The sequence below is a fragment of the Callorhinchus milii genome, unplaced genomic scaffold (assembly GCF_018977255.1).
Source record: "Callorhinchus milii isolate IMCB2004 unplaced genomic scaffold, IMCB_Cmil_1.0 Scaffold2, whole genome shotgun sequence".
Taxonomy (NCBI): domain Eukaryota; kingdom Metazoa; phylum Chordata; class Chondrichthyes; order Chimaeriformes; family Callorhinchidae; genus Callorhinchus; species Callorhinchus milii.
This window is the reverse complement of record NW_024704743.1, coordinates 32394309-32418584: the sequence shown is the minus strand read 5'-3', so window position 1 is coordinate 32418584 and position 24276 is coordinate 32394309. Positions and strand designations below refer to the sequence as shown.

The 24276-nt window shown below is 39.5% G+C and overlaps 1 protein-coding gene across 3 annotated transcripts in view; it reads right to left on the bottom strand.

Moving 5' to 3' along the window:
- The window catches only part of nup153 (nucleoporin 153), a 51098-nt gene that overhangs the window by 9390 nt on the left and 17432 nt on the right, over positions 1–24276 (bottom strand). For 2 of the 3 annotated variants that reach the window (XM_042346848.1, XM_042346850.1), the window contains exons 3-17: positions 23724–23975; positions 19699–19838; positions 19478–19606; positions 16993–17109; positions 15971–16015; positions 15232–15285; positions 12150–12296; positions 9384–9433; positions 9150–9276; positions 7364–7495; positions 6026–6118; positions 5441–5522; positions 5217–5357; positions 3868–4497; positions 1363–1551 (exon numbers count right to left, since the gene is read on the bottom strand). In XM_042346848.1, coding sequence (XP_042202782.1) covers positions 1363–1551; positions 3868–4497; positions 5217–5357; positions 5441–5522; positions 6026–6118; positions 7364–7495; positions 9150–9276; positions 9384–9433; positions 12150–12296; positions 15232–15285; positions 15971–16015; positions 16993–17109; positions 19478–19606; positions 19699–19838; positions 23724–23975 — 2328 coding nt within the window. The remainder of the gene's footprint in view (positions 1–1362; positions 1552–3867; positions 4498–5216; positions 5358–5440; positions 5523–6025; positions 6119–7363; positions 7496–9149; positions 9277–9383; positions 9434–12149; positions 12297–15231; positions 15286–15970; positions 16016–16992; positions 17110–19477; positions 19607–19698; positions 19839–23723; positions 23976–24276) is intronic. The other variant, XM_042346849.1, reaches the window with a different exon arrangement.

Here is a 24276-nt window from a genome sequence, read left to right as displayed (position 1 = left end):
CCAGCTTACTTCTTACACGTGAGTCAACTCCCGCTCTTAAAAAAAATGCCTAGCTTCTAGGCCATCAGACTGCTATTGTTATGTTCTGAATGTTGCACATGTGCCTAAGGGGCAAACATTTTTTTTTAGTATATGGATAGCCAAAATGGCCACTTTCAGATCATCTGATTTTTGCCAATGTTGTTTAATTTCTGGTGTATATGCACAGCCAGCGGCAAGTGAAGGCAGCTACCCAATGTCCTGGAGATTTCCAACCAGCTACATACATGTGCAGTGGATTCATACTCCATTCAAGTCCTAAAAGCAGCTACTCCTTGAGCTAGCAAATGCCATAACGATTCTCCTGTTCATTGTCAGGGGCTTGCACAACAAATCTCACCCATAATAATAATAATAATCCTTGCATTTGATATAGCGCTTTTCACGTCGGGAGGACGTCCCAAAGCGCTTCACAGAACACACTGTAAAGTGAATTGACTGTATATTTGTGGGTGAACGCACAATGTCAAGGATTATGGGAATGATCGGTACTTCCTGTCAACAGCTATGCTTTTGACCCTCTGTTGGTTGGGATTGATATTGCAGTTTGAGCTGCCCTCACAAGAGGAAGCAGAGATACTATTATTGTCTTGGCTATGAAATTATTGGTCTTGGCTATGAAACCGGCTGCCACTGGATTTGGTCATGTTATTCCTTCTCTCCATGCCCACTGCATCCATGTCTGCAGTCTCTCTTCCCAACCATGTCTGCAGTCTGTCTATGATTACAGTGGTGAGACATCACCTTGTTGACGAGTATCAACAAGATAATAATAATCCCTCCAAAAAAACCAAAAAACAATAATAAAAAAAAAATTGGGTCATTTTCAATCTACGACTGTTTGTGGGACATTGCTGTGCGCAATTGGCTGCCGCGTTCGCCCACAAATATACAGTCAATTCACTTTACAGTGTGTTCTGTGAAGCGCTTTGGGACGTCCTCCCGACGTGAAAAGCGCTATATCAAATGCAAGGATTATTATTATTATTATTACTAGAACGTACAGCTCACTTGAGAACTTGGTTACTAGGCTCAGGCCGGGCTTACCTTGCCAGAGAGGCCATCCGGTCACCTGACTTGCTCAGGTGGTCATGAACACATGGTTCAGTTCCTGATTGTCCTCTGACAATTTGGGGCCTAAAATAGTTTGGGGGGGGATTGGGGTGTATCCAAGTGGAATATCTTGGTTTAATTTGGTTAATGGGGGTGAGCAAAGAAATTGCAAGTTGATGTTGAAAACTCATTCAATGCTCTTCACCTGGTACATTTTGAAGAGCCTGCTTAATTGAGTACATTCTTGCTGAGGCACAATCTTGCTCATACCTTTAAATTCAGTTTTGCTGCCAGGTTTCGCACTTTGACAAGCTATGCATTTGGATACATTTGATGTGTTCTGGACTAAGCAGGCTTCACAGCTCCAACTCCCTTCTGGCTTTTTGAACTTGTCACCAAATCCAGCAAATGTTTCCGCTGGCGCAGAAACAGGAACAGTGGATGCACCAGATGCAACACCTAGGAGTGAAAGCCGTAAAATGAAAACAGGAAAGACGGGCAAAGCATTTGTGTACATCAGCAGCAGCCACATTTATAATAATCATTACATTTAATACAACCTTATGGTATATTGAGATAACTCAAAGTCCTTCACAGAATTTACTGTGAAGTATAGTGACTGTATTTGCAGGGAAATGTGGCAGACAATGTGTCCATGCAATGTCCTACAAACAGCCACAGAGTGAATACCAATTGCATCTGGGTGTTCCTGACACCTACCATTCAACCCCCTCATCCACCTGTCGGATGTCAAACGACCAATTAGTGACTATCCTCCTTTGGAGTTGGAGGGGGAAGGGAAGGTAAGCAGAGCTGAAATGGCTCCAAGTTGATATGTTTGCCAACGGAATATTGGAATCGAGCCAGCCCTCTGTGGTCGTCTCAATAGTCTAGTTCCTATGCCAGGCAGGTCTGCAGTACTCCAGGGCCCTGCTGGTGATGGCAATAATTTATCTCTGGAATTTCCATGTGTATATAACAATAATAATCTTTTCATTTGATATAGCACCTAATCACGCCTTTGAGACGTCTCAAAGCGCTTCACAGAATATACTGTAAAGCGAATTGACTTTATATTTTGTGGGCGAAACGAGGCAGCCAATTGCGCACAACAGTGTCCCACAAACAGTCATGGAATTAAGTGAACAATTTATTATCGTGGAATTAAGTGAACAATTTATTATTTTTTTTGAAGGAATTATTACCGGAGTCCTGTAGCTCAGTGGTTAGAGCACTCGCCTTGCAAGTGAGACACCTGGGTTCAATTCCAGGCAGGGCGAAACCTTGGACAAGTTTCCTTACTCCACTCGCCTAATAATAATCCCTCCAAAAAACAAAGATAAATTGGTTTTATATATATATCTCAAATGCAAGGATTATTAGAATTATTACCCACAGAAAATCAATCCGCCAATTGACTATTTATCAGGTTCCAACTTACTGCTAGGTAAACAGAGGTGTGTGGAGTAAGAAACTTGCCCAACATTTCATGTGATCTCCTGCAAAGAGCCAAGACGGCTCATTCACTTTGCAGCTGTATGCAAGGCATTGCTGCACATAAATTGGCTGTCCCATTCACCTACAATATAGTCACTACATTTTCTAGTATATCTTATTAATTGCTTTGAGACACCCTCCTGACATGAAAGGCGTGACAAATGTAAGGATTAGTTAGGAAATCGAGGATAAACAACAACTGGAACAGGTTACCAGGAAGGATGGCTGCGGCTACAATGCTGGATTCATTTTTTTAAAAAAAGCTTGATGCTGTGGTGAGAGGACACTGGGGCAGGTGCTCTGGAAGGATGAGATCTAATGGATAGATCAAATTCTTCATCTGGACCTCTTATATGATCTAATGCAAAGAGTCAACTAAGAAGAGGTAAGTCCTTCATGTCCAAGAATTTTACATTGGTAAAATGGAGATTATTCCAAGCTGAACTACTTGCAAAAGGGAACACAACTTGAGCACACAGTGTTTGTTCAGACTGAAGGATGTTTACCATCAATTGATGTTAATGTACGATCACAACTTCACTTTTTGGAGGCATGAAAAGAGTAGTCTTAAAAGAATCTTGTTTTTGAGGCGTCTCAAAGTGCTTCACAGAAACCACCTTAAAGTGAATTGACTGTATATTTTATGGGCGAAACACAGCAGCCAATTGCGCACAGGTATTATTACCCCTGGAAAAGCAATCCACCAATTGACGAACAACCAGATTCCATCTTACTGTTAGCCGTGTGGAATTAGAAAACTTGCCTAAAGCTTCGCCTTGCTCTAGCCAATATGCTACAGGACTCCACCCAGAATACTGGGATTGGTTATGGAATGCCTATTTTGAAAATGATACCAATGCAAGGAAGTCTGAAATTAACAGGTGGCAATGTTCTATATTTCCAATACACCAAAAAGTTCTTGGTGCAGGGAAGAGGGAAAAGAAAAAACAGGCCACAGGCACAAAAATGAAGTTGCATGACAATCTTACACACCTACAAGTGAACCAAATACTCTGTACCCCACCCTGTCAGGTCTCATACTGAAACGTTGGGTACCCAAAACATTTTGATGCGGTGGGGAATGAGGAGAGATTTCACATTTCTTCAATATTTCCCCTACTTTTTTTTTATTAAATCAAACATTACCTACCTTCAAACTGAAAAAAATCCAAAACAAGGAAGCGTATTTAGAAACTTTAAAGAATGGAGTCAATAATCAATACTGATAAGATTGAAAAATATTCAGTAACTCATTCCTTTGCCAAAAACACCACCTACCTGGTTTAGGAGACTGACAAGCCACACATTTGCTGTCTTCAGTCTTGTTTTGTAGGAGGCACACATCACAGCTCCATGCTCCTTCAGGCTTCTTAAACTCATCTGCCAAACTCAATCCTGTACCAGTACTGGAGGGATTTGCTGATGTGTTTTTTGTACTTTCGGTGGTTGCAGGCAAGGTCAGCACAGGTTTAACCCCAGTTCCAGGTTTTGGTGTTTCACAGGCCACACATTTCACACCATCTGCTTTGTTTTGTACCAAACAAGTATCACAGTCCCACATGCCTGCTGCAGGTTTGAATTTACCCCCAGAGCCCACTGGAGGTATAGTTTTACTGTTGCCAAATCCCAGATCGGTACGTTTAGGAGGTGGAGCAGTTTTCGAAGTAGCTTTAGCAGTCTGGCAAGCAATGCACTTGCTATGGGTGCCTTTGTTTTGTAAAAGGCAGGTATCACACTGCCAAGCACCTTCAGGTGGTTTGAACTTCTCTCCAAACCCAAAGGTGCCTGTGGAGCTCTCACTAGAAAACACAGTTTTCTCAGTGACCAATTGCAAAGGTTTCACAGAGGCTGCTACACTGTCTGTGGACGCAGTTTCAAATTGCTTTGATGAAGGAGACGAAGTGAACCCTTGAAACAAGTTAAAACAGAGTTAATCATTTATACGTAATATCAGGCCCACTGTTTGATAGTCAACACTGAACAAGCCTGTGAACAAATATTGAACAAATACAGAGGAATTGTACTTTTAATAAATGCAAACCTACCCTTACGTACAATCAGTATTGATATACAAAGTACTCAGTAAGCCATTCTTACACCAAAAACATCACCAACTTGACTTAGCAGACTGACAAGCCAAACATTTGCAGTCTTCAGCCTTGTTTTGTAGAAGGCACATGTCAACAGCTCCATTCTCCTTTGGGCTCCCTCCATAATTTCTCCCCACTGAAACCTCCTCAAACTTTACTGACCCAGCCAATCCTTTTGCTCATTGAGCACTGGCCTGCTTAATGTTCCCGACTCATTGTTAGGTTGACTTTCGGCCTATCTACCCCTAATCTGAAACTACATCTGAGTCCCTCTGACTCCCTCACCTCATTCAAAGTCTGTCTCAAGATCAACCTCTTTGACCACACTATTGGTCATCTTTCCCCTCCCCGGTCATGTGTCTAGCCCTTCTGGTATATAGTGTTTTGGGACATCCTCCCAATGTGAAAGGCACTATATAAATGTAAATTTATATTTGCATTTGTAAGTTAAGCAGTTCTAATGCTCACACTGTGTTGTGTAGACAGCTGTTTCAACTTGGGTAATTAATTCTAATCGACTCCTTAAAAAGTACTCACCAGGCCCTTTCAAGATGTCTAGCACGCTGCCTTGCTTCAAAGTTTTGGCAGGTTTGAATGGACCATCACACGTCTCATCTTTTCTTTTATTTACAGGTGCAGGAACAAAAGGCGACGCAGCAACAGACAAGGTGCAATTTACTGGAATAACAGGAAAAGATTTCAGCATTGTGCAATGACAGGGAATGTGCAGATTGCTCACTTGCTTATAAAATATGTATTACCTGGATTAACTGAACTTGGTGCAGAAACACCAAACATCAACTGTGTTGATTTGTCAATTGGTTCACGGAAGGTAAATCCATCCTTAAGGGGTGAAAAAGCATAGATTAGCCTTTAATAATAATAATCCTTACATTTGATACAGTGTGTCATCGCGTCGTCGAGAAGCCCCCAAGAGCTTTTACAGGATATACTAGAAAGTGACGCAACGGTATTTCGTGGATGAATGTGGCGGCCAATTTGCACATAGCGGTTACAAACAGTTTTCCAATAAATGGGAAACATTGCTAGCACATGCAATACAAATTTACATTTATATAGTGCCGTTTATTTCAGGAGGAAGTCCCAAGTCGTTGAACGTTTCATGGGTTGCACCCGAGCTGGGGCCGAGGAGAGGGAAAGATAACCAAAAGCACAGTCAAAGAGGAAAACATCTAATCTACTGTTGCAATTACAATCTTTATTATCTTAAAGATATTCAAATTTAAATAAAAGGATTTGGTATGGAAATTAAACCTTTGCGAAAACCAGTAATTTCAAATGCATAGAGAAACAAAGATTTTCCATGACCACAAATTGGTACTTACAGACAGTGAAACAGGCTGCAATTTTGAATCAGTTGCTTTTATATTCGGTGTTGAGAAAGTAAAGGCAACATTGCTAGGACTGGACATCACTGCCTGTAAACAAACAAAGTAAGTATTCAAATATACATATTGTCCAAGATACTGAAAGCTGCACAAGTTAATCTCTTTCCCCATTATTCTTTCAAATTGTTATTTTGATATCATTATGAGTCCACAGGTTTCTTTGAGATAATTTTAGAAAGAATATAGTACAGCACGGAAACAGGCCACTTGGTTCTTCTTATTTATACTCCACACAAGTCTTCACCCATTCCTGACTCCCTCCCAAACCCTTCTATTCCCCTATGCATCAACACCATCTGACTCAACCATCACTTCAGGCAGCAAGTTCCAGAATCTCACTACCCTGAGCGCAGTTCCTCTTAAATTCGCTTTTAAATCCACTAGTTGCTATCTTATATTTGTGCTCTCTGGTTACAGACTCTGCAACCAGTGGAAACAGCCTATTTATGTTAACCTTAACTGAAACCTTTTGCAAACAAGTCTATTAGTGCACCCGTCTTTAAATGTCTCTTCTCCAGCAAAAAAAAAGTCCAAACCTATCCAGTCTAGCAGAAGCATGATAAACTTGGTATAATTCTTGTAAGCCTAGCCCGTGCTCTTTCTATTGCTGCTAAATTTGTCTTACAGTGTGGAGACCAGAATTAGACACAATATTTAGTCAAGATAAAAGGTTGCACTACACCACTCATTTATTTTCAAAATTGCACTGAAATATGAAATGAAGGGATTAAAGTTTTGTTTTTATAGAGTCCAAATTTCATTAACGAAGGCAAAAACATCAGAAAAACAACCACTTTTGCAGAAAGGCTAACCCGTGTACATCATTAAGTGTTGATTTGGTTTCAAAATGGTAAAAAATGCTTTTACAGAAGATTGTAAGAGAAAATATGAAGTGTTTGAAATTTGTAATTGCAAATTGCATTTTATTTAAGTTTACTGCAAAATTTGGAAAAAGTAAATTAAGAATTCACCACCGATCTAAGGAGAACCATCTCTCTCAGGAAAAATGTAGAATCTATCACCCAGAAAGTAGGCACAACATGTCCCTTATAGATCAGCACTACCAGGGTCCGTGAGTAGATTACTGCTCATACTCACTGCAAAAATAATAGGGTGAGCCTATGCAGAATACTTAATTCACATTTCTATAGTGACTTTCGTGTTGGGAAGAGGTCAAAGCAGAGTGTTGAAATAATCGAGCCTAGATGTGACCAAGGCATGGATGGTGGGAAAAAGAAATTAAATTAGAAAATGTGACTGGCTAGATGACCATACCTTGTCAGAAAGAGATTTTGTCAGAATCGGTGTTATTGGGGAAGCTGCTGTAGAAGGGGAGCCAAAGTTGAAAACAGGCAGTGCAGCTGTTTTAATGGGTAAGGACACCTCTGGCAGCTCTGGGACCTCCACCTGTTGAGACCATAACATTTTCCCATTGTTTGAATACATTGCATCCACATTTCCCTCTGTTCACAGGCTTTTTAATACAATATTACAAAGGAATCCATTACCACTGTGTAAGTGCAATCTGGCATTTTTACAAAAGCCATGGGGAATCTGCAGCTCAAATACACTAAGAACTTACATTTGCACAGGTTACATAAAATGAATTAAAACCGCAAATTAATCTTAATAAAACCATTGTTAGATCATGATGTGGTCAAATCCTTTAATTACATGATAGCCGTATCAGGTTAGGCCGTGTCAGAAGATCCAATGCCAATATAGCATTGTCTGCCTCTGGAATGACTAATTACTAATTACTAATATAATATAATTCAAAACTCACAGCTATCAATAAGGTAATCCAAATAGTGACATCTTTTCTTTATCTGCACAGAGTCAGAAACAGATCCAGCCCGTTTAAGCTGATCAACCATATTTGCAAACTCCAATCACCAACCTCCTATTGCTTAAACTCTAAATGATACGACCAGCAGGTTTACTCGTGTTGACACAGCAGTAAGGAATGAGTCTCTTCCTTTGTGGTTTGATCTGTCTAGACTTGTACCAATTCATCCAATATCGTGCTCACTAAATACTGGAGCTGATTTGCGTGCAATTCCACATATGACTGGGCCCATACTTCTTGGGCCCATTTTTCTGGAGGAAATCACCAAGTTATGGGAAGACCTATTGCAGCTACAATTGACTTCCAACTTTCTTCCATACCATATTCACATTGCCTACCTCCTAAATGACAATCTTCCAGGGCTTTTTAAATTTGGTCATCTTTTCTCTTTGGCTCTCAGCTCAGTTGCCCAGCCGGCAGCAAGCACTTTGGGACATCCTTGCTACATGAAAGGTTATGGCCAGAGCCATTTGGAAGCATGTACCCATTCAGAACAAACCTTGCACTTGGCTACAAAAACAATTCCTGATTTCATAAACATTTGAAGACTCAACATTTCCACACCAATTTGTTCAACTGTGTCTTTACTGAAGAGGAGGAAGGTGCACAAATTAGATTTGAACATGATAGGCTACATTAAAAGAGTGATACAATGCTAATAAAGTAGATTGTGCAAGTCTACATTCATCAAAATAATGACACTTTTGCATAACTGAATAGTGGTGAGGATTCATAACATATGCTGTTCTTGACACTGAATGCAGTCGGTAAGTTTAGAACCAACCTGAATAGATTGTAGCAATCAATTTGAGCATCAGGTTAAGGGCAGTTGTTTTAATGTTTACTGATATTGCTTTGTGGGACCATCAAATGCTCCAAGTCATTCTCAAATCGTGTAACTGGATGAGCTCAAAATATAATCGACTTTGGTAGCAGTCACAATCTCAAAAAAAGACAAAAAGGGTCCTTAAAATGTTTTTGAAACCTCTGGGAGATTTGGAACAAAATCTATAGCATTTTGAGGAATACCACAGGCAACAAGCTATGCTACCATAAGTAGGTACACATTATACAGGTACCTTGATGCTTATAATTTCAGTCATTATGGTGCATGTCTTAAAAATATAATTACTTTGCCAAAAAATCATGAAAAATTAATGAAACACAAGAAAACAACTTAATATTTAGTATTAGAACACAATTCACTCTAACCTCTTGTGTCCTGTAACCTCTGGCGGAGTAATGGTCTTTCTCTCTCCTCATCTTTCCTCCAGCTCCCCCAGATGTCAGCCCATTTGTTGCAGGGGAACTATTTGCATTATACAAACAGCTGTTATTACTGGAATACACACAAGAAAACAACCTAAATACCTAAAATTTGAATTTAGGACAGTTTTTAATTGCTGCCCAAGAGAGTAACTGTGGAAAATAATTCTGATGCTATACCTTTTTAATGGTCGTAGGGCTACTTCTGGAACAGTTTTCTCTTGCAATCTCTAAAATCACAAAAGAAGCAAAATAAAGAACTGAATTTCATTTCTGATTACCTTTTTATGAAAAATGGTATAATGTACAAGTATAAAAGTCCAGGGGGAGTTGTAAATATGTAAATTTGCCAGATTAAGTAATCCATAGCCATTTAAAACAGACCTATGTAAAAGGTAAAGCTAAATGTTATTTTTGGTAACACTGGTTAAAATGCTAAATTAATAAACCTAGAATGACAGTCGTACAGTTATTCTACATTGGATGCAGTAACTAATGCAGAGCACTCACAAATCTTGACATTAATGCAAAAATAATGTTGTACCAACGTCATTCTAACAGGGATTTTAAAAAGCCACTGGAGAACACAAATCAGCTTTGTTTCAAGTATAAAGATTTAAATATCACACTGTAATACTAAACACATTTAATTAACACTTAGGCACAACATGGCGCCTTTTCAATTACTGCACTTTATTGATCTGAAGATGTACTAACGTCGGTTTGTCTTAACAGTGTAAGGATAGGCAGCTTTCACAAATAAACTTCCACACAAACAAAATTTGCATAACCTGGTTGAATTAGTTTGTGTTATTTGACATTTCATCTTGTGAAGGTCGTACAGCTGAAACGGGTATACGAGAAAGCAATTTTAAAGTTCTGTGCACAGCTTTCTGGCAAACAGAACAGACATCGGAATGGGCAAATTCTTGTTCTCATCCGGAGATCGGTTTTCTGCATTTAAAGAACTGAAGTTTCATCTACTCGGGGAAATCTAACATGTGGCAATTTCTAATAGAATGGCATCACAAAGAAACAATGTCACACTGAGTTGATGCAATCTACTTTCCAAGTGCAGTTCCCATAGGTCGGTAACTTCCAGTTACTGAGAGGATTCCCCACTTTTTCATTACTTCTATTAGAAAACTGCCAACCCCCTCTATCTGAAAAGCAAAGAAAGAAACATCCTCACCCTGGATCATTTTCTTTAACTACTTGCACGGTACTTTGTAGTATCAACTTGGTGCTTTTCAATTACACATATTGTTAAATCCCAGGCCATGTATTTTGGAAAGGTACATGAGAAAAATGTAAGTTCTATCAACAGTCTGCTTACAGGAAAAAGTGTCCAAAAGAAGAATTAGTGCAAATGAGCCCCAAAATAGCAGCAGCTACCAGTGTACTTAAAGGACTGGAGAGCTATCACATTTGAAGTGTCCATTTGACTGTCTGAAATTAAACCCCCTGGAAATAATGTTCATTTTGGGGTTGAGTCTTTCACAAATATGCATTTAATAAAACTAACCCAGTGAAGCAATATGCTCAAGTACCCTAATTATCTGCTGTCATCAGGAAGCTCTATAATCCTCAGTAAGTGCAGCTGCTACATTCCTTCCAAAGCTGAAGACTATTTCGTACTGTGTCACTGCTGACCACCTAGTCCTACACTTGATAGTTAATACAAGGCAACTTTGTTATAATGTAAACGTCTTGGTTCGTTTATTTCAAAGCCATCTTATAACTTCTGCGTTGCCAAGTTGCTGCTGACGCCATAGTGACATCAGTTATTACCTGACCATCTGGAAATCGGCCATTAGTGTGAGAAGCCAGCTACTCAGTGCTAGAAGCCAGGGATACTGTGCTTCTGTTATAGTACAGGTCCACTGAAGACCTGAACACTAAGCAAACCTGCACTCAACCAGTTTCAGTCTTTAGTGTGCACAATGTATTTGGTAAAGATAATCAGGTTATTTAAAACTTTTGCATTGGCTGCTTATAACCAAAGGGATTGGATCGCTTTCAGTTAAAAAAACTGCTTTCGAGGAGCATCACTACAGTGATTATGTGGCAATTTCAATTATCCTCCTCCTGGAGGACTTTATTATTGCAATTTATGGAGGAAGTTCCATTCGGCATAGAACAGCAGACAGTGAATCTAGCCTGATGCTAGTCTGAGGATTAGCAAGGATACAGGTCATCAGCCAGAGTTTAAAAGTCAGTCTTATTGGTACGTGAAGAAAACGTGAAGCACTTCCTTCCACAGTAGCACAAAATCATAAAAACAGAAGCTATTTCACAATAGCATTTTAGACATTCCTTAATCCCATGTGGTTCTTGCCAACCCACACCTAATACACTCTGAAATTAGGTAAGCAGGATGCGTCCCTCCAGGGAGAGAGTACCCATTCCATTCCAATAAACATCTCTAGAATTTCAAAGTACAGGTGGGGTTGAAGGAACTCTCGGATTGGATATTCTTAAGGAAGGGGATTAAGTAGTGTGATGGGTTTCCGTACATCTCAAACCCTTGACTGACCAAGAAAATAATGACCCAGTACACTTCATAATACCAACGCCACAGCCCAGATTGGAAAAAATAGTTAGCAGCTTTACAGATAGTCGCAATTTTCTGAAGTAGAGTTCCAGAACAAAATGACATCTTTACTGGAGATACCAATAAAATAAATGGTAGGCAGCAGAGATAGTAATTACTATGCAACTGAAGAAAAATCTAGCTCAACATAGAAAGTTCTTAAACATGCAAGCAGCTGTACAAATAGGTTAACTGTTCCATTTTTGTTCCATTCCTTTGGATGGTATTATTCAAATGGGCACACTGGAAATATGAAAAATATAAAGAGGATATATCAAATAAATCCTTTTAACACCAAATAAAGATACCATAGATCAAATGAAGAATAAGCAGCAGCAACATTTCTGTCTTACATTGCTCCGTGCTTCTGTCCTTTCAACAGGTCTATTAGTGTGGCCTCCAGGAGTCAATGATGGCTTGAAAAACATTGATCTATTTGTTGCTCCGGAAGAAAACTTAGGTGTCTGGAGTTTCTGGACTGGAGGAGGCTGCGCATCCAGCTAAAGAGAAATGGTTTAATCAGTGAACCAAAGTAAAACAAGACATTTAACTGATTCAACATTTCACCCCAAACGATTACAATTCTGGGTTATCTGCGTGAGCAAAAATAAATGCATTTTGGAAATTGATCCTTTCGACAGTTTTATTGAAATATGTATTTAATTAGTTACGAAAATGGGGGATCATTTCCTCAGAAATCAGCAAAAACTCAAGTAATCACTAAAGTACTTTAAGAACATAAATCAGTATACACTTTATAATTAATTCAAAAAGGTGAAACATTCCCTCTGAGCTTCCCGTTTGCTCAGAAGGTGCTGATCAATGCTGAACCAAAGAAATTTACAGCATAGGAGAAGGCCTTGGTCCCCAACGTTTCATACCAGACACAGAAAAGTTACAGGTCTGACCCTTAATGACCAGGCTCCAACGTAAAGGAGCTGCTACTTGGGCTAGATGTCAATAAGTGGAACCATAAAATGTATCACAAGTACCCCCTTTGCAGAATTTCAAGTCCTGAAAGAACCATTTTTACAAAAACTGACATTTAAACAGTATTTCCTATCCATTCCCTGATAAACCAGGTACTCAGATTCTGTGTCAGTGACCCATTTTCCCTTTCTTGGCTCACTTAAATGGATGACTGCCTCAACCTTGATTAAGTGGTGCTCTGTGCTATATACGCATTAAGTACTATGAATAGACAATTGCACAGCTTTTACCCAGCAACAGCTGAATGTACCATCAACTGCTGCTCTGGCAGTGTTAAGCTGTTTGTTGGCTGAACCTTCATGACCTCCACTGCCATTACTTAATTCCTTGTCACAGGTGCAATGCAATGTTTAAAAGTCAACATTAGAAAGAAGGCTTCTCAACAAGATATCCTGGAGCAAAACCAGTAAGTACTGCACTCTGATGAGGTTTTAAACCACAGCTGTTTGAGATCATACACAAGCTCATCCACCAAAAGTTTATGCTTATGGGAAAAAAATCAACAGAACATCTTTTAATAACATTATCGCAAGCTAATAAATCAAGTCAACTGATTAACTGCAGGTAAGCAAGATATTAGGACTCCCCTCCATGGCATGATGCATATTTTCTTTCAATTTAAATTTTGCATTTTTTAAATACGCTTTTCTTAAAAAAAAGTTCCTCAGTAATTTCTTCCCAACCACCCCATGGGAAGAAAAACTATTATTAGTAATCGCTCAACTTCTCCTTCCTTCCCCTCTAACCCCAAAGCGGAACAGAAGCTGTGCCTCACACAGTCAGAATTCAATTTACAATTCTAAATCACTCTTATTTTAAAATTCACAATCTTGTTTTTAATCATAATGAATTAATATGAATTCCAAAACTACAATATAGTACTTTTATTTTTTTTGTCATTGAATGTTTTATTATTTTACATTTACTACATTACTTTAAAATAGTGAACAAAGGTCAAGCAGAATCATAGAAAACATTGGAACCACAGAGAGTCGTCACGATTTAAATAATTTACTTAATAAATTATCTTTTCTCTCATGGAGAAAATCCTTCAACTCTTAAGATTTGATAAGCAACTGAGAAAATTTAAAATGGGTTGTTGACAGACTGCACCCGAGTACCTAGTTTGGCAGGGAAGACTGGGTAGGAAATGCCATTTGAATTGAATAGTGCCAGTTCATTTTGTATAAATGAATCGATCTATGTTTTTCTAAAAACAGAAAGTATTCAAATATTCAAAAATCAAGTGCACTCAATTAAATACTGGGGGAAAACGACAATGTAACCCCAAACAGAAGAAAATACTCTACATTGTTTTTTCAATATTTGCTCTTGCTCAGACAAAAAAAACAGACATCATTCAAATAAATTATCTTACTTCTCATGGAGAAAATCCCCAAAGGGTTAAGATTTAATAAGCAACTGAGGAGATGCAAAATGTACTTTAATTCTGCATTCAGACATGCAGTGGATAAATATTAGAATTTCGCCTCAAAACATCTTAAATTCCTTTCAAGCTGAATTCTGCCATATTTCTCCTAAATAGGCAGGAGGACATGAAACTTATTCTTGTGGTTTTTGAAAAATCAACATCAGCAACACCATACTGATCAAAACACCAAGCTTCAACTAATTCATGCTGAGCAGATGGACCAGCAGCTTCTGCTTGAGCTGTGATAAATAGTATTGTCTACCTGTCAGTCTGAGAGCACACTGGGTAGACCTTGCCCAGTCCAGGAGAAAGGACACAAAGCTTCCAGGAAGCTTAATACAGTATTTACATAAACCTCAGTCAACAATGTCCAAGATGATGGCCACAGTTCTACTTCATTTAAATTGAACTCATTATGTTTATTATGATTATAATGCTTAGCAGCACCCTGGTGGCATTGGTGCTGCCCATTGTCAGTATAGAATAAATTAGGCGGCTGGGCGTGTATTCACATGTCTTTGGGCACTTCAGTTTTCGTGCACTAATCTCTGCTAGTGAAACCATCAATAATCTAGCAAAACCATCAATAAGATGAGACATTTAAAAGTTGGAGTTAATTGGGAGAGTCCCAAAAGTCTCTCAATGCTTTCACCACAAACTTCCAAGACAAAGCAATACGTGACTCAACCAGTGAGGTCATTCTGGACCACTTGAAATCACTCCAATTGTGCTCAAACCGCACATCTGACCTGATACGTTAGTGAAGACACAGAGGAGAAAAGGAACCCCAAAGAACCTCAAATGTTATGCAACAACAAGAATTGGAAGAAACAGAATTGCAGTTCTACAGTAAGTTCTATATATATATATATACACACACACACACATAGGGTGGGGGGGAGAAAGGGGAAGAACAAGGAGATCTAGGGCATCTTAAATTGTTTCAAAGTACTGTCAAGTACAACACTGTAGAAAAATTCTTATTCAGTAAGTTACACTGTTTCACAACCTACCTTTCGGAATTTGGATTGCCAATCTATAACATCTGCAGCAGTTTTCTCAAAGGGCTGAAAAAGTTGAGAATGTAATTGTGACCAAATGAAAAATGCACATCAAAATTTGAGGACTGGCAAATGGGTAGATATGAACAGAACAACCGAAAGCATTCTGATTCACGGTCAAGGTTTAGGACAAATCCAAATAGTTAGCCATCTATTTTTAAAATGCAAGCAACTGACCACTCAAAGTGTGGTATATTATTCTTTTGCGCTGAATTCATCAAATCATACTTCAAGTTTATATTGAATTAGTTTGTGAAATGTAATGCATCACTTGCCACTTTTGATTTAATACTTCTAAGCATTAAGCTACTGCACCTCTTACTCACAGCAGAGATTGAACAGAATGATCATACACTGTTTAGGTTCATGAAATTCCACAACATGTACTTTGTAAGCAAGATCAATTTAAAGATTTAATTTAATATGAACTAAAGATCTATCACAGAAAGCAAAAAAACAGAACCTTACTTGGCTCCTGGAAAACCTGGATTAAAAATGTAATCACTAAAAAATGGCTACAATTATAAATTAATTCCCTTTTTATTGGAAATTATGAAAACTATTTATGGGACAAATTACAGGATAACAAAACTGAAAGCAGACGTGGAAAACATTTACCCCAAAATTACACTTAACCTCAGGCAAATGTAAACATCACATCGTGTACAGAAAGGCAGTTATTATCGTTTACCTTTGAAACTGGAGATACCATGTTAGTTGGAATCCTTTTAGCATCCTGAAACCAAAGTAGAACATTTTATAAAATTAGCATTTTCACTGAAATATTGACCAATCATTTAATTTTTCAATCTTTCAAGATTCCTTGCATCTCCATCTATTGTTACATAGATGGAAAGAGAGGTGTCCCCAAATAGTATCAAGATAAATCTAGTGGAATCACTTACATTAGAACTTTATCCAGTAGACTGGACATATATATATATATATGTGTGTATACACATATTCTTGTAATTTATGCTTAAAGTGTGTTCTGGATTGCCAGTTTGCTCTACGTTATCTGACCACCAGAGGGCCTCAGTTTCAGAAGCAATAATTAGGGTTGGTGCTTGGGTCACAAATACTGTTATTTATTAGAGGCAGTTCCTACATTGAGACAAATTGATGCATATCCTCCAAGTGGCATCGACTTCATCTACCTGGCAGATCCCAGAATTCTGCTACCAGAAAGTGGCTTTATTCTTTTTCTCAAATGAAGCCAATATCCCACTAACTGCTCGTCCAACGCCAGAATCTAAACATTCCATACAATACTTGGATTGGTTAATTTTCCCGGCATAACTATGAAGGTAAATATCCGGTTTCCCAAACCAGTCAATGAATTGTTATTTGACTGCTAATTTCAGTGATGTGTTTTTTGGGTCAGTCCACCGATGTGTTAATTCGCACCATTGATTGACTGAATTTTGCTGGTTGCGAGAAGGGCGCTCGCTGTAAGTTGTTGTTGGAATCCTTACATTTGGTAAAGTGCCTTTCATGTCAGTAGGACCTCCCAAAGTGCTGGACTGTATAGGCTGTAAACAGCAGTGACTGTATGCTTTGTGGGAAAATGTGACAATTTGCACAAATTTACTTTCCTTCCAAAAACTAGTTTCACAAAACTATGAGAAGCTGGTGTTTTGATAGTTTCAATCGTAGATACAGAATACAAATAATATCAAGTAAAATCATACATTTTTAAGAGGAAAGACTCACCGCTAAAGGACTTGACATTTTCTCTAATGACTGAAGTATACGCCTCGCTGTGGCACTTGTCACTCCATACGATGGTGAACTGGCTGGTTTCGCTTTCATTTGTCTTCTGATTGGAGCCTGAGTTATAAATTCACAATGTGATCAGATTAATGGCACAAACTGCTATGTTCATCGATAGAGATTAGCAGGGCATCAACAGCTCCGTATTAAGTAATCTTCACAAATCTTAAACTACGTGAAGATACAATATAGTCACATGATTCTGTGATTCAAATATTATAAACAATATTTTTAAACTAAAGTAACATGGCACATTGAAAAATAAATCAAATCTGGTGCAATCTCTGCTGAACAGATTAAATTAACAATTCTACAATAATTAGTTCAATCTTTTAATTGCTATTACATGATAGATTTAATACAGACCACCTCCATTAAATGCAGTAGTTTAGATCCAAAACTAAGACTCGTTATAACAAGGCACAATGCAAAAATGACCTTGGTCAGCACTTCCAGGTTGTCAGATATCTGCTGACCTCAATTCCTGCTATACTGTGCTCAGAAAGTTGGCAACCCCTCTCACAAGCACTTCCAGTGGTTGTTGGATCACCACAAGAAGCTAAGAGGTATTCTGTGCGCAACTTGTAGGAAGCCAGTAGCCCAAGTACACGACTCTTCCGTCCGGTATACTATGGTGGGTATAAAATGACCCATATAATGTGACGCACTTAATGATGCTCAAGCAATAAGGACTCAAATCTGATTTGCCAGTCAGTTTCTTCCTTTTCCTGTTATTTCCAGAATTCATAAACTGAAAAGCTGGATTTTTATGACATGCCGTCAACAAAAAAATACTCCAGAGCTCAGTTTGTGCATTAACCAAAGAGAAGGGTTCCCATATAATGCTCTTGTACACTAGTGACTGGCACCAACAGTTGCAGAGGTTGAAAGCAGTCATCTGCTACATCTCCCTGTTTTAGTTGGAGAATAGTTGTAAGTGAATAGTTGATTTGAATAAAAGGCAAGCTTGTTTACTCCCGTTTACCAGTTGTTTGGCTGCCAAATGCCTCCACATCACTTCTGTCAAGAAAAGCATTTGAACCATGATAGGGACATGTGTTGACTGGCAGGGAACAGGTGCACTTGTCAATAAGAAAAAAAATTACAAGAAATTTAATCCCATTGGGCTGCCATGTTACAGATTTACTCAAAGTAGAACATAGCAGCAAGCAATACACATACATCAAGGCTTTTAGAACACAATGATTTTCTGATCCAATTAGTATGATGAAACCTCACATTTGGTAACGCGTTACAGAACAATGGGAATGCCTGTGTTTGTTATAATAATCCTAAAGTACCTTATCCCATCACTGAATGTCTCAAAGCACTGAAGACTGTTTGCAAGCAAACACAGCAGGCAATTAGTGCACAACAATGTCCCAGAAACAGCCATAAGGTTTCATCATAAGGATGGCACCTCCCACAATGTAGTGCTTCCTTAGTGCTAAACAGAATGTCAGCCTAGACATGGGAGTTCAAAATCCAGATGCGGGGCCTGAATCCCCAATCTTCTGCCTCAGAGGCGAGAATGTTACCAATTGAGCCAGATTGACCCCTACTTTATAAGTGGAGACAAAAAGGGGCGAATAAAACACTCAGTAATAATAATAATAATCCTTGCATTTGATATAGCACTTTTCGCGTCTTCTAGACGTCTCAAAGCGCTTCACAGAATTTACTGTAAAGTGAATTGACTGTATATATTTGTGGGCGAACGCGGCAGCCAATTGCGCACAGCAATGTCCCACAAACAGTCGTAGATTGAAAATGACCAATTTATTATTGTTTTGTTTTTTGGAGGGATTATTATTAGGCGTGTGGAGTAAGGAAAATTGCCCAAGGTTTCGCCCTGACCTGCCTGGAATTGAACTCAGGTCTCTCGCTTGCAAAGTGAGTGCTCTAACCACTGAGCTCCAGGACTCCACATGTCTAGTATGAGTGAAAGGTTTTACCACTTCCCCGCAAAATAGTTTGGTCTGTAAAGGCGAGAGATTTTTGTCCAACTGGTAAGAACTCTCCAGATTTGTCGCTCCTCAGCAAATTGGTTCCAATTGATTGAAGACATCGAAGCACATGAAACAACACTGCAACTCTCAATGGTGGACGGTGTCAGGAAACAAATCGTAATTCAATTTGAGTGATTAAGTTCAAGTAGAATTTCAGGGAATTGAAGTATAAACTGCACTGGGAACACCACCAATCATCAATGATTCTACCAATTTTGCAAAGATTATCCTTCCGTATAAAAACAAAACAAGTAATTATTACTTATTACTTCAACTCAATGTTCAGATGGTAAAATTGTTCTGTACCATGAAAATATTTAGTATTTAGTTCAGTGCTCATTTTTTGAGCGAAAAGATAAGTTCAGCAAAAATACTTTTGAAGCCGAGTGCAATGATACAACTGTGGTCAATATTACCTGGTATGGTGTAGCACGCACTCGAGAATTTTTTGTTGCTGCTGCTGCCCCTCCATATGTAGTCTTGCCAGGGTAGAAAGGAGAATCCCCAAGCTGGCTTGAATTTAGTAAAGATGTGCTACCAAAAGACTGGAAAAAGAAACAGGGATTGTAATATCACATTTTCTAATAATTATCAGCCAAATGAGAAACCGATGGCCACTGGTACATTCTGTACTTACTGGAGATGAACCTCCAAAGGCAGAGAGATTAAAAGAAGGCTTTTTCAAGCTTGCGGTGGGTTGTTGGGAAACTAAATGAAAACGATCTGCCTCTGGGGACCACAGGGGTGGCAAAGAAGGATTTCTTGAAGTGGTCACATCTGTAAAATTTAAGAAAACAAATGCTTGAATTACAAACAAAGCTTCCTTCAAACATTTTAGCCTAATTCAACATTTATATAAAATCTAAATGTGAATGATGCTTTAATTTAATGAGGAGTTGAGTTGTACTTCAAGAATATTGTAATTTACTTCCTATACCGAACCAGTGTGCAAGCTAGGCATCAGGTTCGACCTACCGCTATGCTTCCTTCCCCCACATCACTGACAAGAATTACTTCCTCCACCTCTGCCACATTGCCCACCTCTGACCGTACCTTACCCCAGACGCAGCGGAAACCCTCATGCATGTGTTCCCCATCTCCCAAGTCGACTTCTCAAATGCCCTCTTTGTCGGTTTCCCCAGCTCCACCATGCACAGGATCCAGCTGATCCAAAACTCCGCCACCCGCATATTCACCCGTACTAAACTCTGCACCACTATCACACCAGTCCTAGCCAGGCTCCACTGGCTCCCTATCGCCGATTTCAAGATCCTCACTCGTTTTCAAATCCCTTTACACCCGGCACCTCCCTACCTCTCCGACCTCCTTCCCCTCACAACATACGCCCTTTGCTTGATTAGCTCCCACCTTCTGCTTGTCCCTCGTGCCCGCCGATCCACCATTGGTGGCCACGCTTTCAGCCACTACACCCCGAAACATCCTTCCTCTATCCATTCACCTTCCCCATTTTCAGGACGTGGCTGAAGACCTTCCTATTCGACTGTGCCTACGGTCAGCTCTCCCGCCCCCAGGCTTGGAGTTGTGCTCTGCCACTGTCAGCGCTTTGGGACGTTACCCTACCTGAGGGACGCTATATTAATGCAAGTTGTTGTTGTTATAAAAAACACTTGGAAAAAAACCCAGAAGAGAACGTTGGTTACAGAATTTTAGGAACCTTTGGGCTGACACCTCTTGCTGTGGTTAGGAATGAGTTTCTGAGATTTACTCTCTGGATTTAGAAACAACAACTTGCATTTATATAGCACCTTTCATGGGGGTCACATCTGCATTTGTAGCTGCAAGAGTTCTTGCAGCTACAAATAAATGTAAATAAACCTAAAAGAATAATCATAATAATCTCTGCATTTGGTAGAGCAATTAGCATTTCGGGTCAAGAGGATGTTTCAAAGCACTTCACAGGATATACGCTTGTGGGTATGTGTGCCCACAACATGATATTGTGGGCATATATGGCAGCTGATTTGGGTACATCAATGTCATGGAGAGAATGACCAATTTCATTTGGGGGATTGTTGAGCAGGACACTGGGAGAAACTTGCTTCTCTTTTCAAATAGTGCCATGGGATCTTCAACGTCCACCTGACCAGGCAAGCAACACCCTTGGTTTAACATCTCATCTGAAGGATGGTACCTCCCACAACATACATTTTATATATACACACACATCCTGTGAAGCACGTTGAGATGTCTCAACAACATTATAAGGCGCTATATCAAGTGCAAGGATTATTATCATGCAACACATCCCTTGGACTGCACTGGAGTGTCAGTTTTAGACTACGTGTCTCCAAGTCCTAACATGGGGCTTGAACCCTTAATCTCTGACTCAGAGATGAGTGTCCTACCTCTGAGCTAGGCTGACGCAAATATGTAGGATAGTGCTGACTGTAGAATTGCTCACTCTCAGAAAGTGGCAAGTATTATTTAAGTGACTCAGGCAAGGATCAACTGAACAAGGATATAATTATTTAACTAAAACCAACTTAAATAAATCAGCTTACAAACATATAACACACAAACCCTCATGTTCGCTTACCAAATGTGTCTTTAGAAATGTCCACACATTCAGAATATCCAGTTTGAAGTAAAACAACTCTTTGATGTGAAGCAAGGTTTTGTTTTCCCTGGCAACCAGGTGCTCCTCACTCTGAGCCCAGACTGAGCTCAAATGAAAATCCTTAGATACTGCCTCATTACAGCAAACTCCTCTTCAAACCTCAAACTGCTTAGGCATCCCTTTGGAAATTTAATAACCTTTGATCGAACTAGATCAAAGAATTAAAAGTAAAACCATTAAACCTTAGCCCTTCTTCACAATCCCATTATGAGACACTTCCTAATAAACTCGCAGAAACTGCTTACAACTGTCCTTCACACCATCATGAGCAAATCTGCAAGCATTTGGGTAGAAAATCAGATTATTTAATACTTTTTACTAAGACTATGATTGTAAAGTACTAGCCTACCAAGGTTCACATTTTAGGATCAATATTTACATAACAATTTAAGTTTATAAAGCACTTTCACATCAGGAAGTCTCAAAGTACACTCACAGGTGCTGGACGGGCACCCAAACTAAGGGGTGGGAGCCAAGAGCGTGGGGATGGGCAAGATAACCGAAAACAGGGGCAAAGAGGTATGTTTTGAGAAGTGCCTCGATAGGGAGGATGAAGGGAGCAAGTCAGAGGCTCTTGGGATAGAGCTATTGAGAGCGAAGAAGAATGGCAGAAAGCCTGTCCACAAATGTTGGGACACATAGGGCGGGGGACAGGAAGCAGGCTGGAGCTGAGCAAATGGAGTGGCCAGGACATTCGGGACAAAGTAAGTCCCAGAGGTAGAGTAGGGCATTTATGCCCTCCAGTAATTAACTGCCCTACACTCTCAGTTGGCAGCACTGTTACCTGAGTCAGGAGGTTTGGGCTTTGAGCTCATGACCTCAGCTGACACTTCATTGCAGTGCAGATAAAATTATTCAATTCACTTTGTGTCTATTTGTGGGACCTGCAGCACACAAATTGACAACTATGTTCTTTGAAATTACAGTCATGGCAATGCATAGTAAATCCCGTGAAGTGCATTGAAAAGTCCCCCTGGTGTGAAAAGCGATATATCAAATATCATCACAATTGATGCCAGGCAAGCCCAGCTTCTCATCCCTCATCTCTAATGAGTGGCACCCGCTGGAAGTGTAGGCGCATCGATAAGAATAAGCTCAGCTGGGATCTGTCCATTCAAACAGCTGTACTGTCAAAATAGGCCAATCATGGATTCACTTAAGATTGGTATTTGTATGAGGTAGCAATTCCCATAAAACTTTATAGCCGCGTAAGTCATTAAGTTCAGAAGAGGAGGCATATCATGACAAAAGCACACCAGAGAAGTTAGTTACAAGAAATCAACCTTGAGCGCACCAGAATAAAGCATGGAAGAGGAGCAAGGGCTCGAGTATACTGGGTCTGTCGGTATGAATCCTGAGGATACAGGATATAATTTGCAATGACTGTTTTGCACCATTAGACCATCTGATTTAGACGTTGTGTTTACACTGCAGGGGACAGGTGATGTAATGGATCTAACAAAGAACATTGACAATTCATATGCAGAGGCTTCTAGCCTGTAAATAGAAACTGAGCAAGACAATAGGAACTGAACAGCTTTGCAGTTTCAGGGGTCTGAAAACACGCTGAACCTTTCCCTGACCTCTCAAAGCTTCCCTGGACTTCCAATGTAGAACTCACACATTGTATCCACAAGGAGGCACAACCACCAGCAGTAAGTATTGCACTGACAACCTAACATTTTGATTTATTGTGTAGGTTCTGACGGCAGTACACAAACTAAATTTAACCGAAACCCACCAACAACAAATCCAATAAGCACATTTTAACAATTAAAGCGCGTGCCCAAATCTGGAATATGAGGGAGAAATGGCAAAGTGATGAAGGATTTTATATTAGGCAATATCACGAAAGAATGACGCAAACCAGAAGCACAGAATACACCTTTTCTAAAAGACATGAACTACAGAGATGTATAGAACATACAAAAAAGGTTTGAATAATTAAACTGGTTTTCTGACAGCCATTACATCAGAGAAATGTATATTTCAGTGAACAGTATTACTTAAAAAAAAAAACTTACCCTTATCTGAGGCTCTAGAAGAGAAGCCACTTGTCGTGGAGATATTATCATCTTCATGTAAAGAGGCAGAATCTTTGACTTCCTTCACTAGGGAAAACCCCGAACTCCCGATAGGAAACGAGGAGGATGTGGATGGCTGAGAATCATGTGCTGAAGTGTCCAATGCAGCACAATTGAAATGACTGCGACTGAGCGCAGGCCGAATAAGCAGCATTTCAGAGAAATTTAAAGCAGATTTGTTTGCTGGCACTCCTATTAAAAGATGGCAGAGAAGAGGATTACATTCAAACAGCAGTTAGATAAATGGAGTCAATCCCGGTCTCATTCTACTCTTACGTTGTGAATTAAACGACCGGACAACAAATGCCGGGATTATCAATCATACTACAGATAAACAGTTATCAAACATCAGCCCAAAAATCAGAACCAGGAACACAAATTACAACAACTTGCACTTATATAACGCAACGCCCTCCACGCAGCATAGCGCCTCCGAGCGCTTAATAGCGGCAGTGCCTGACTCTGAGCCGGGGCAGGGTAGGGCAAAGAGGAA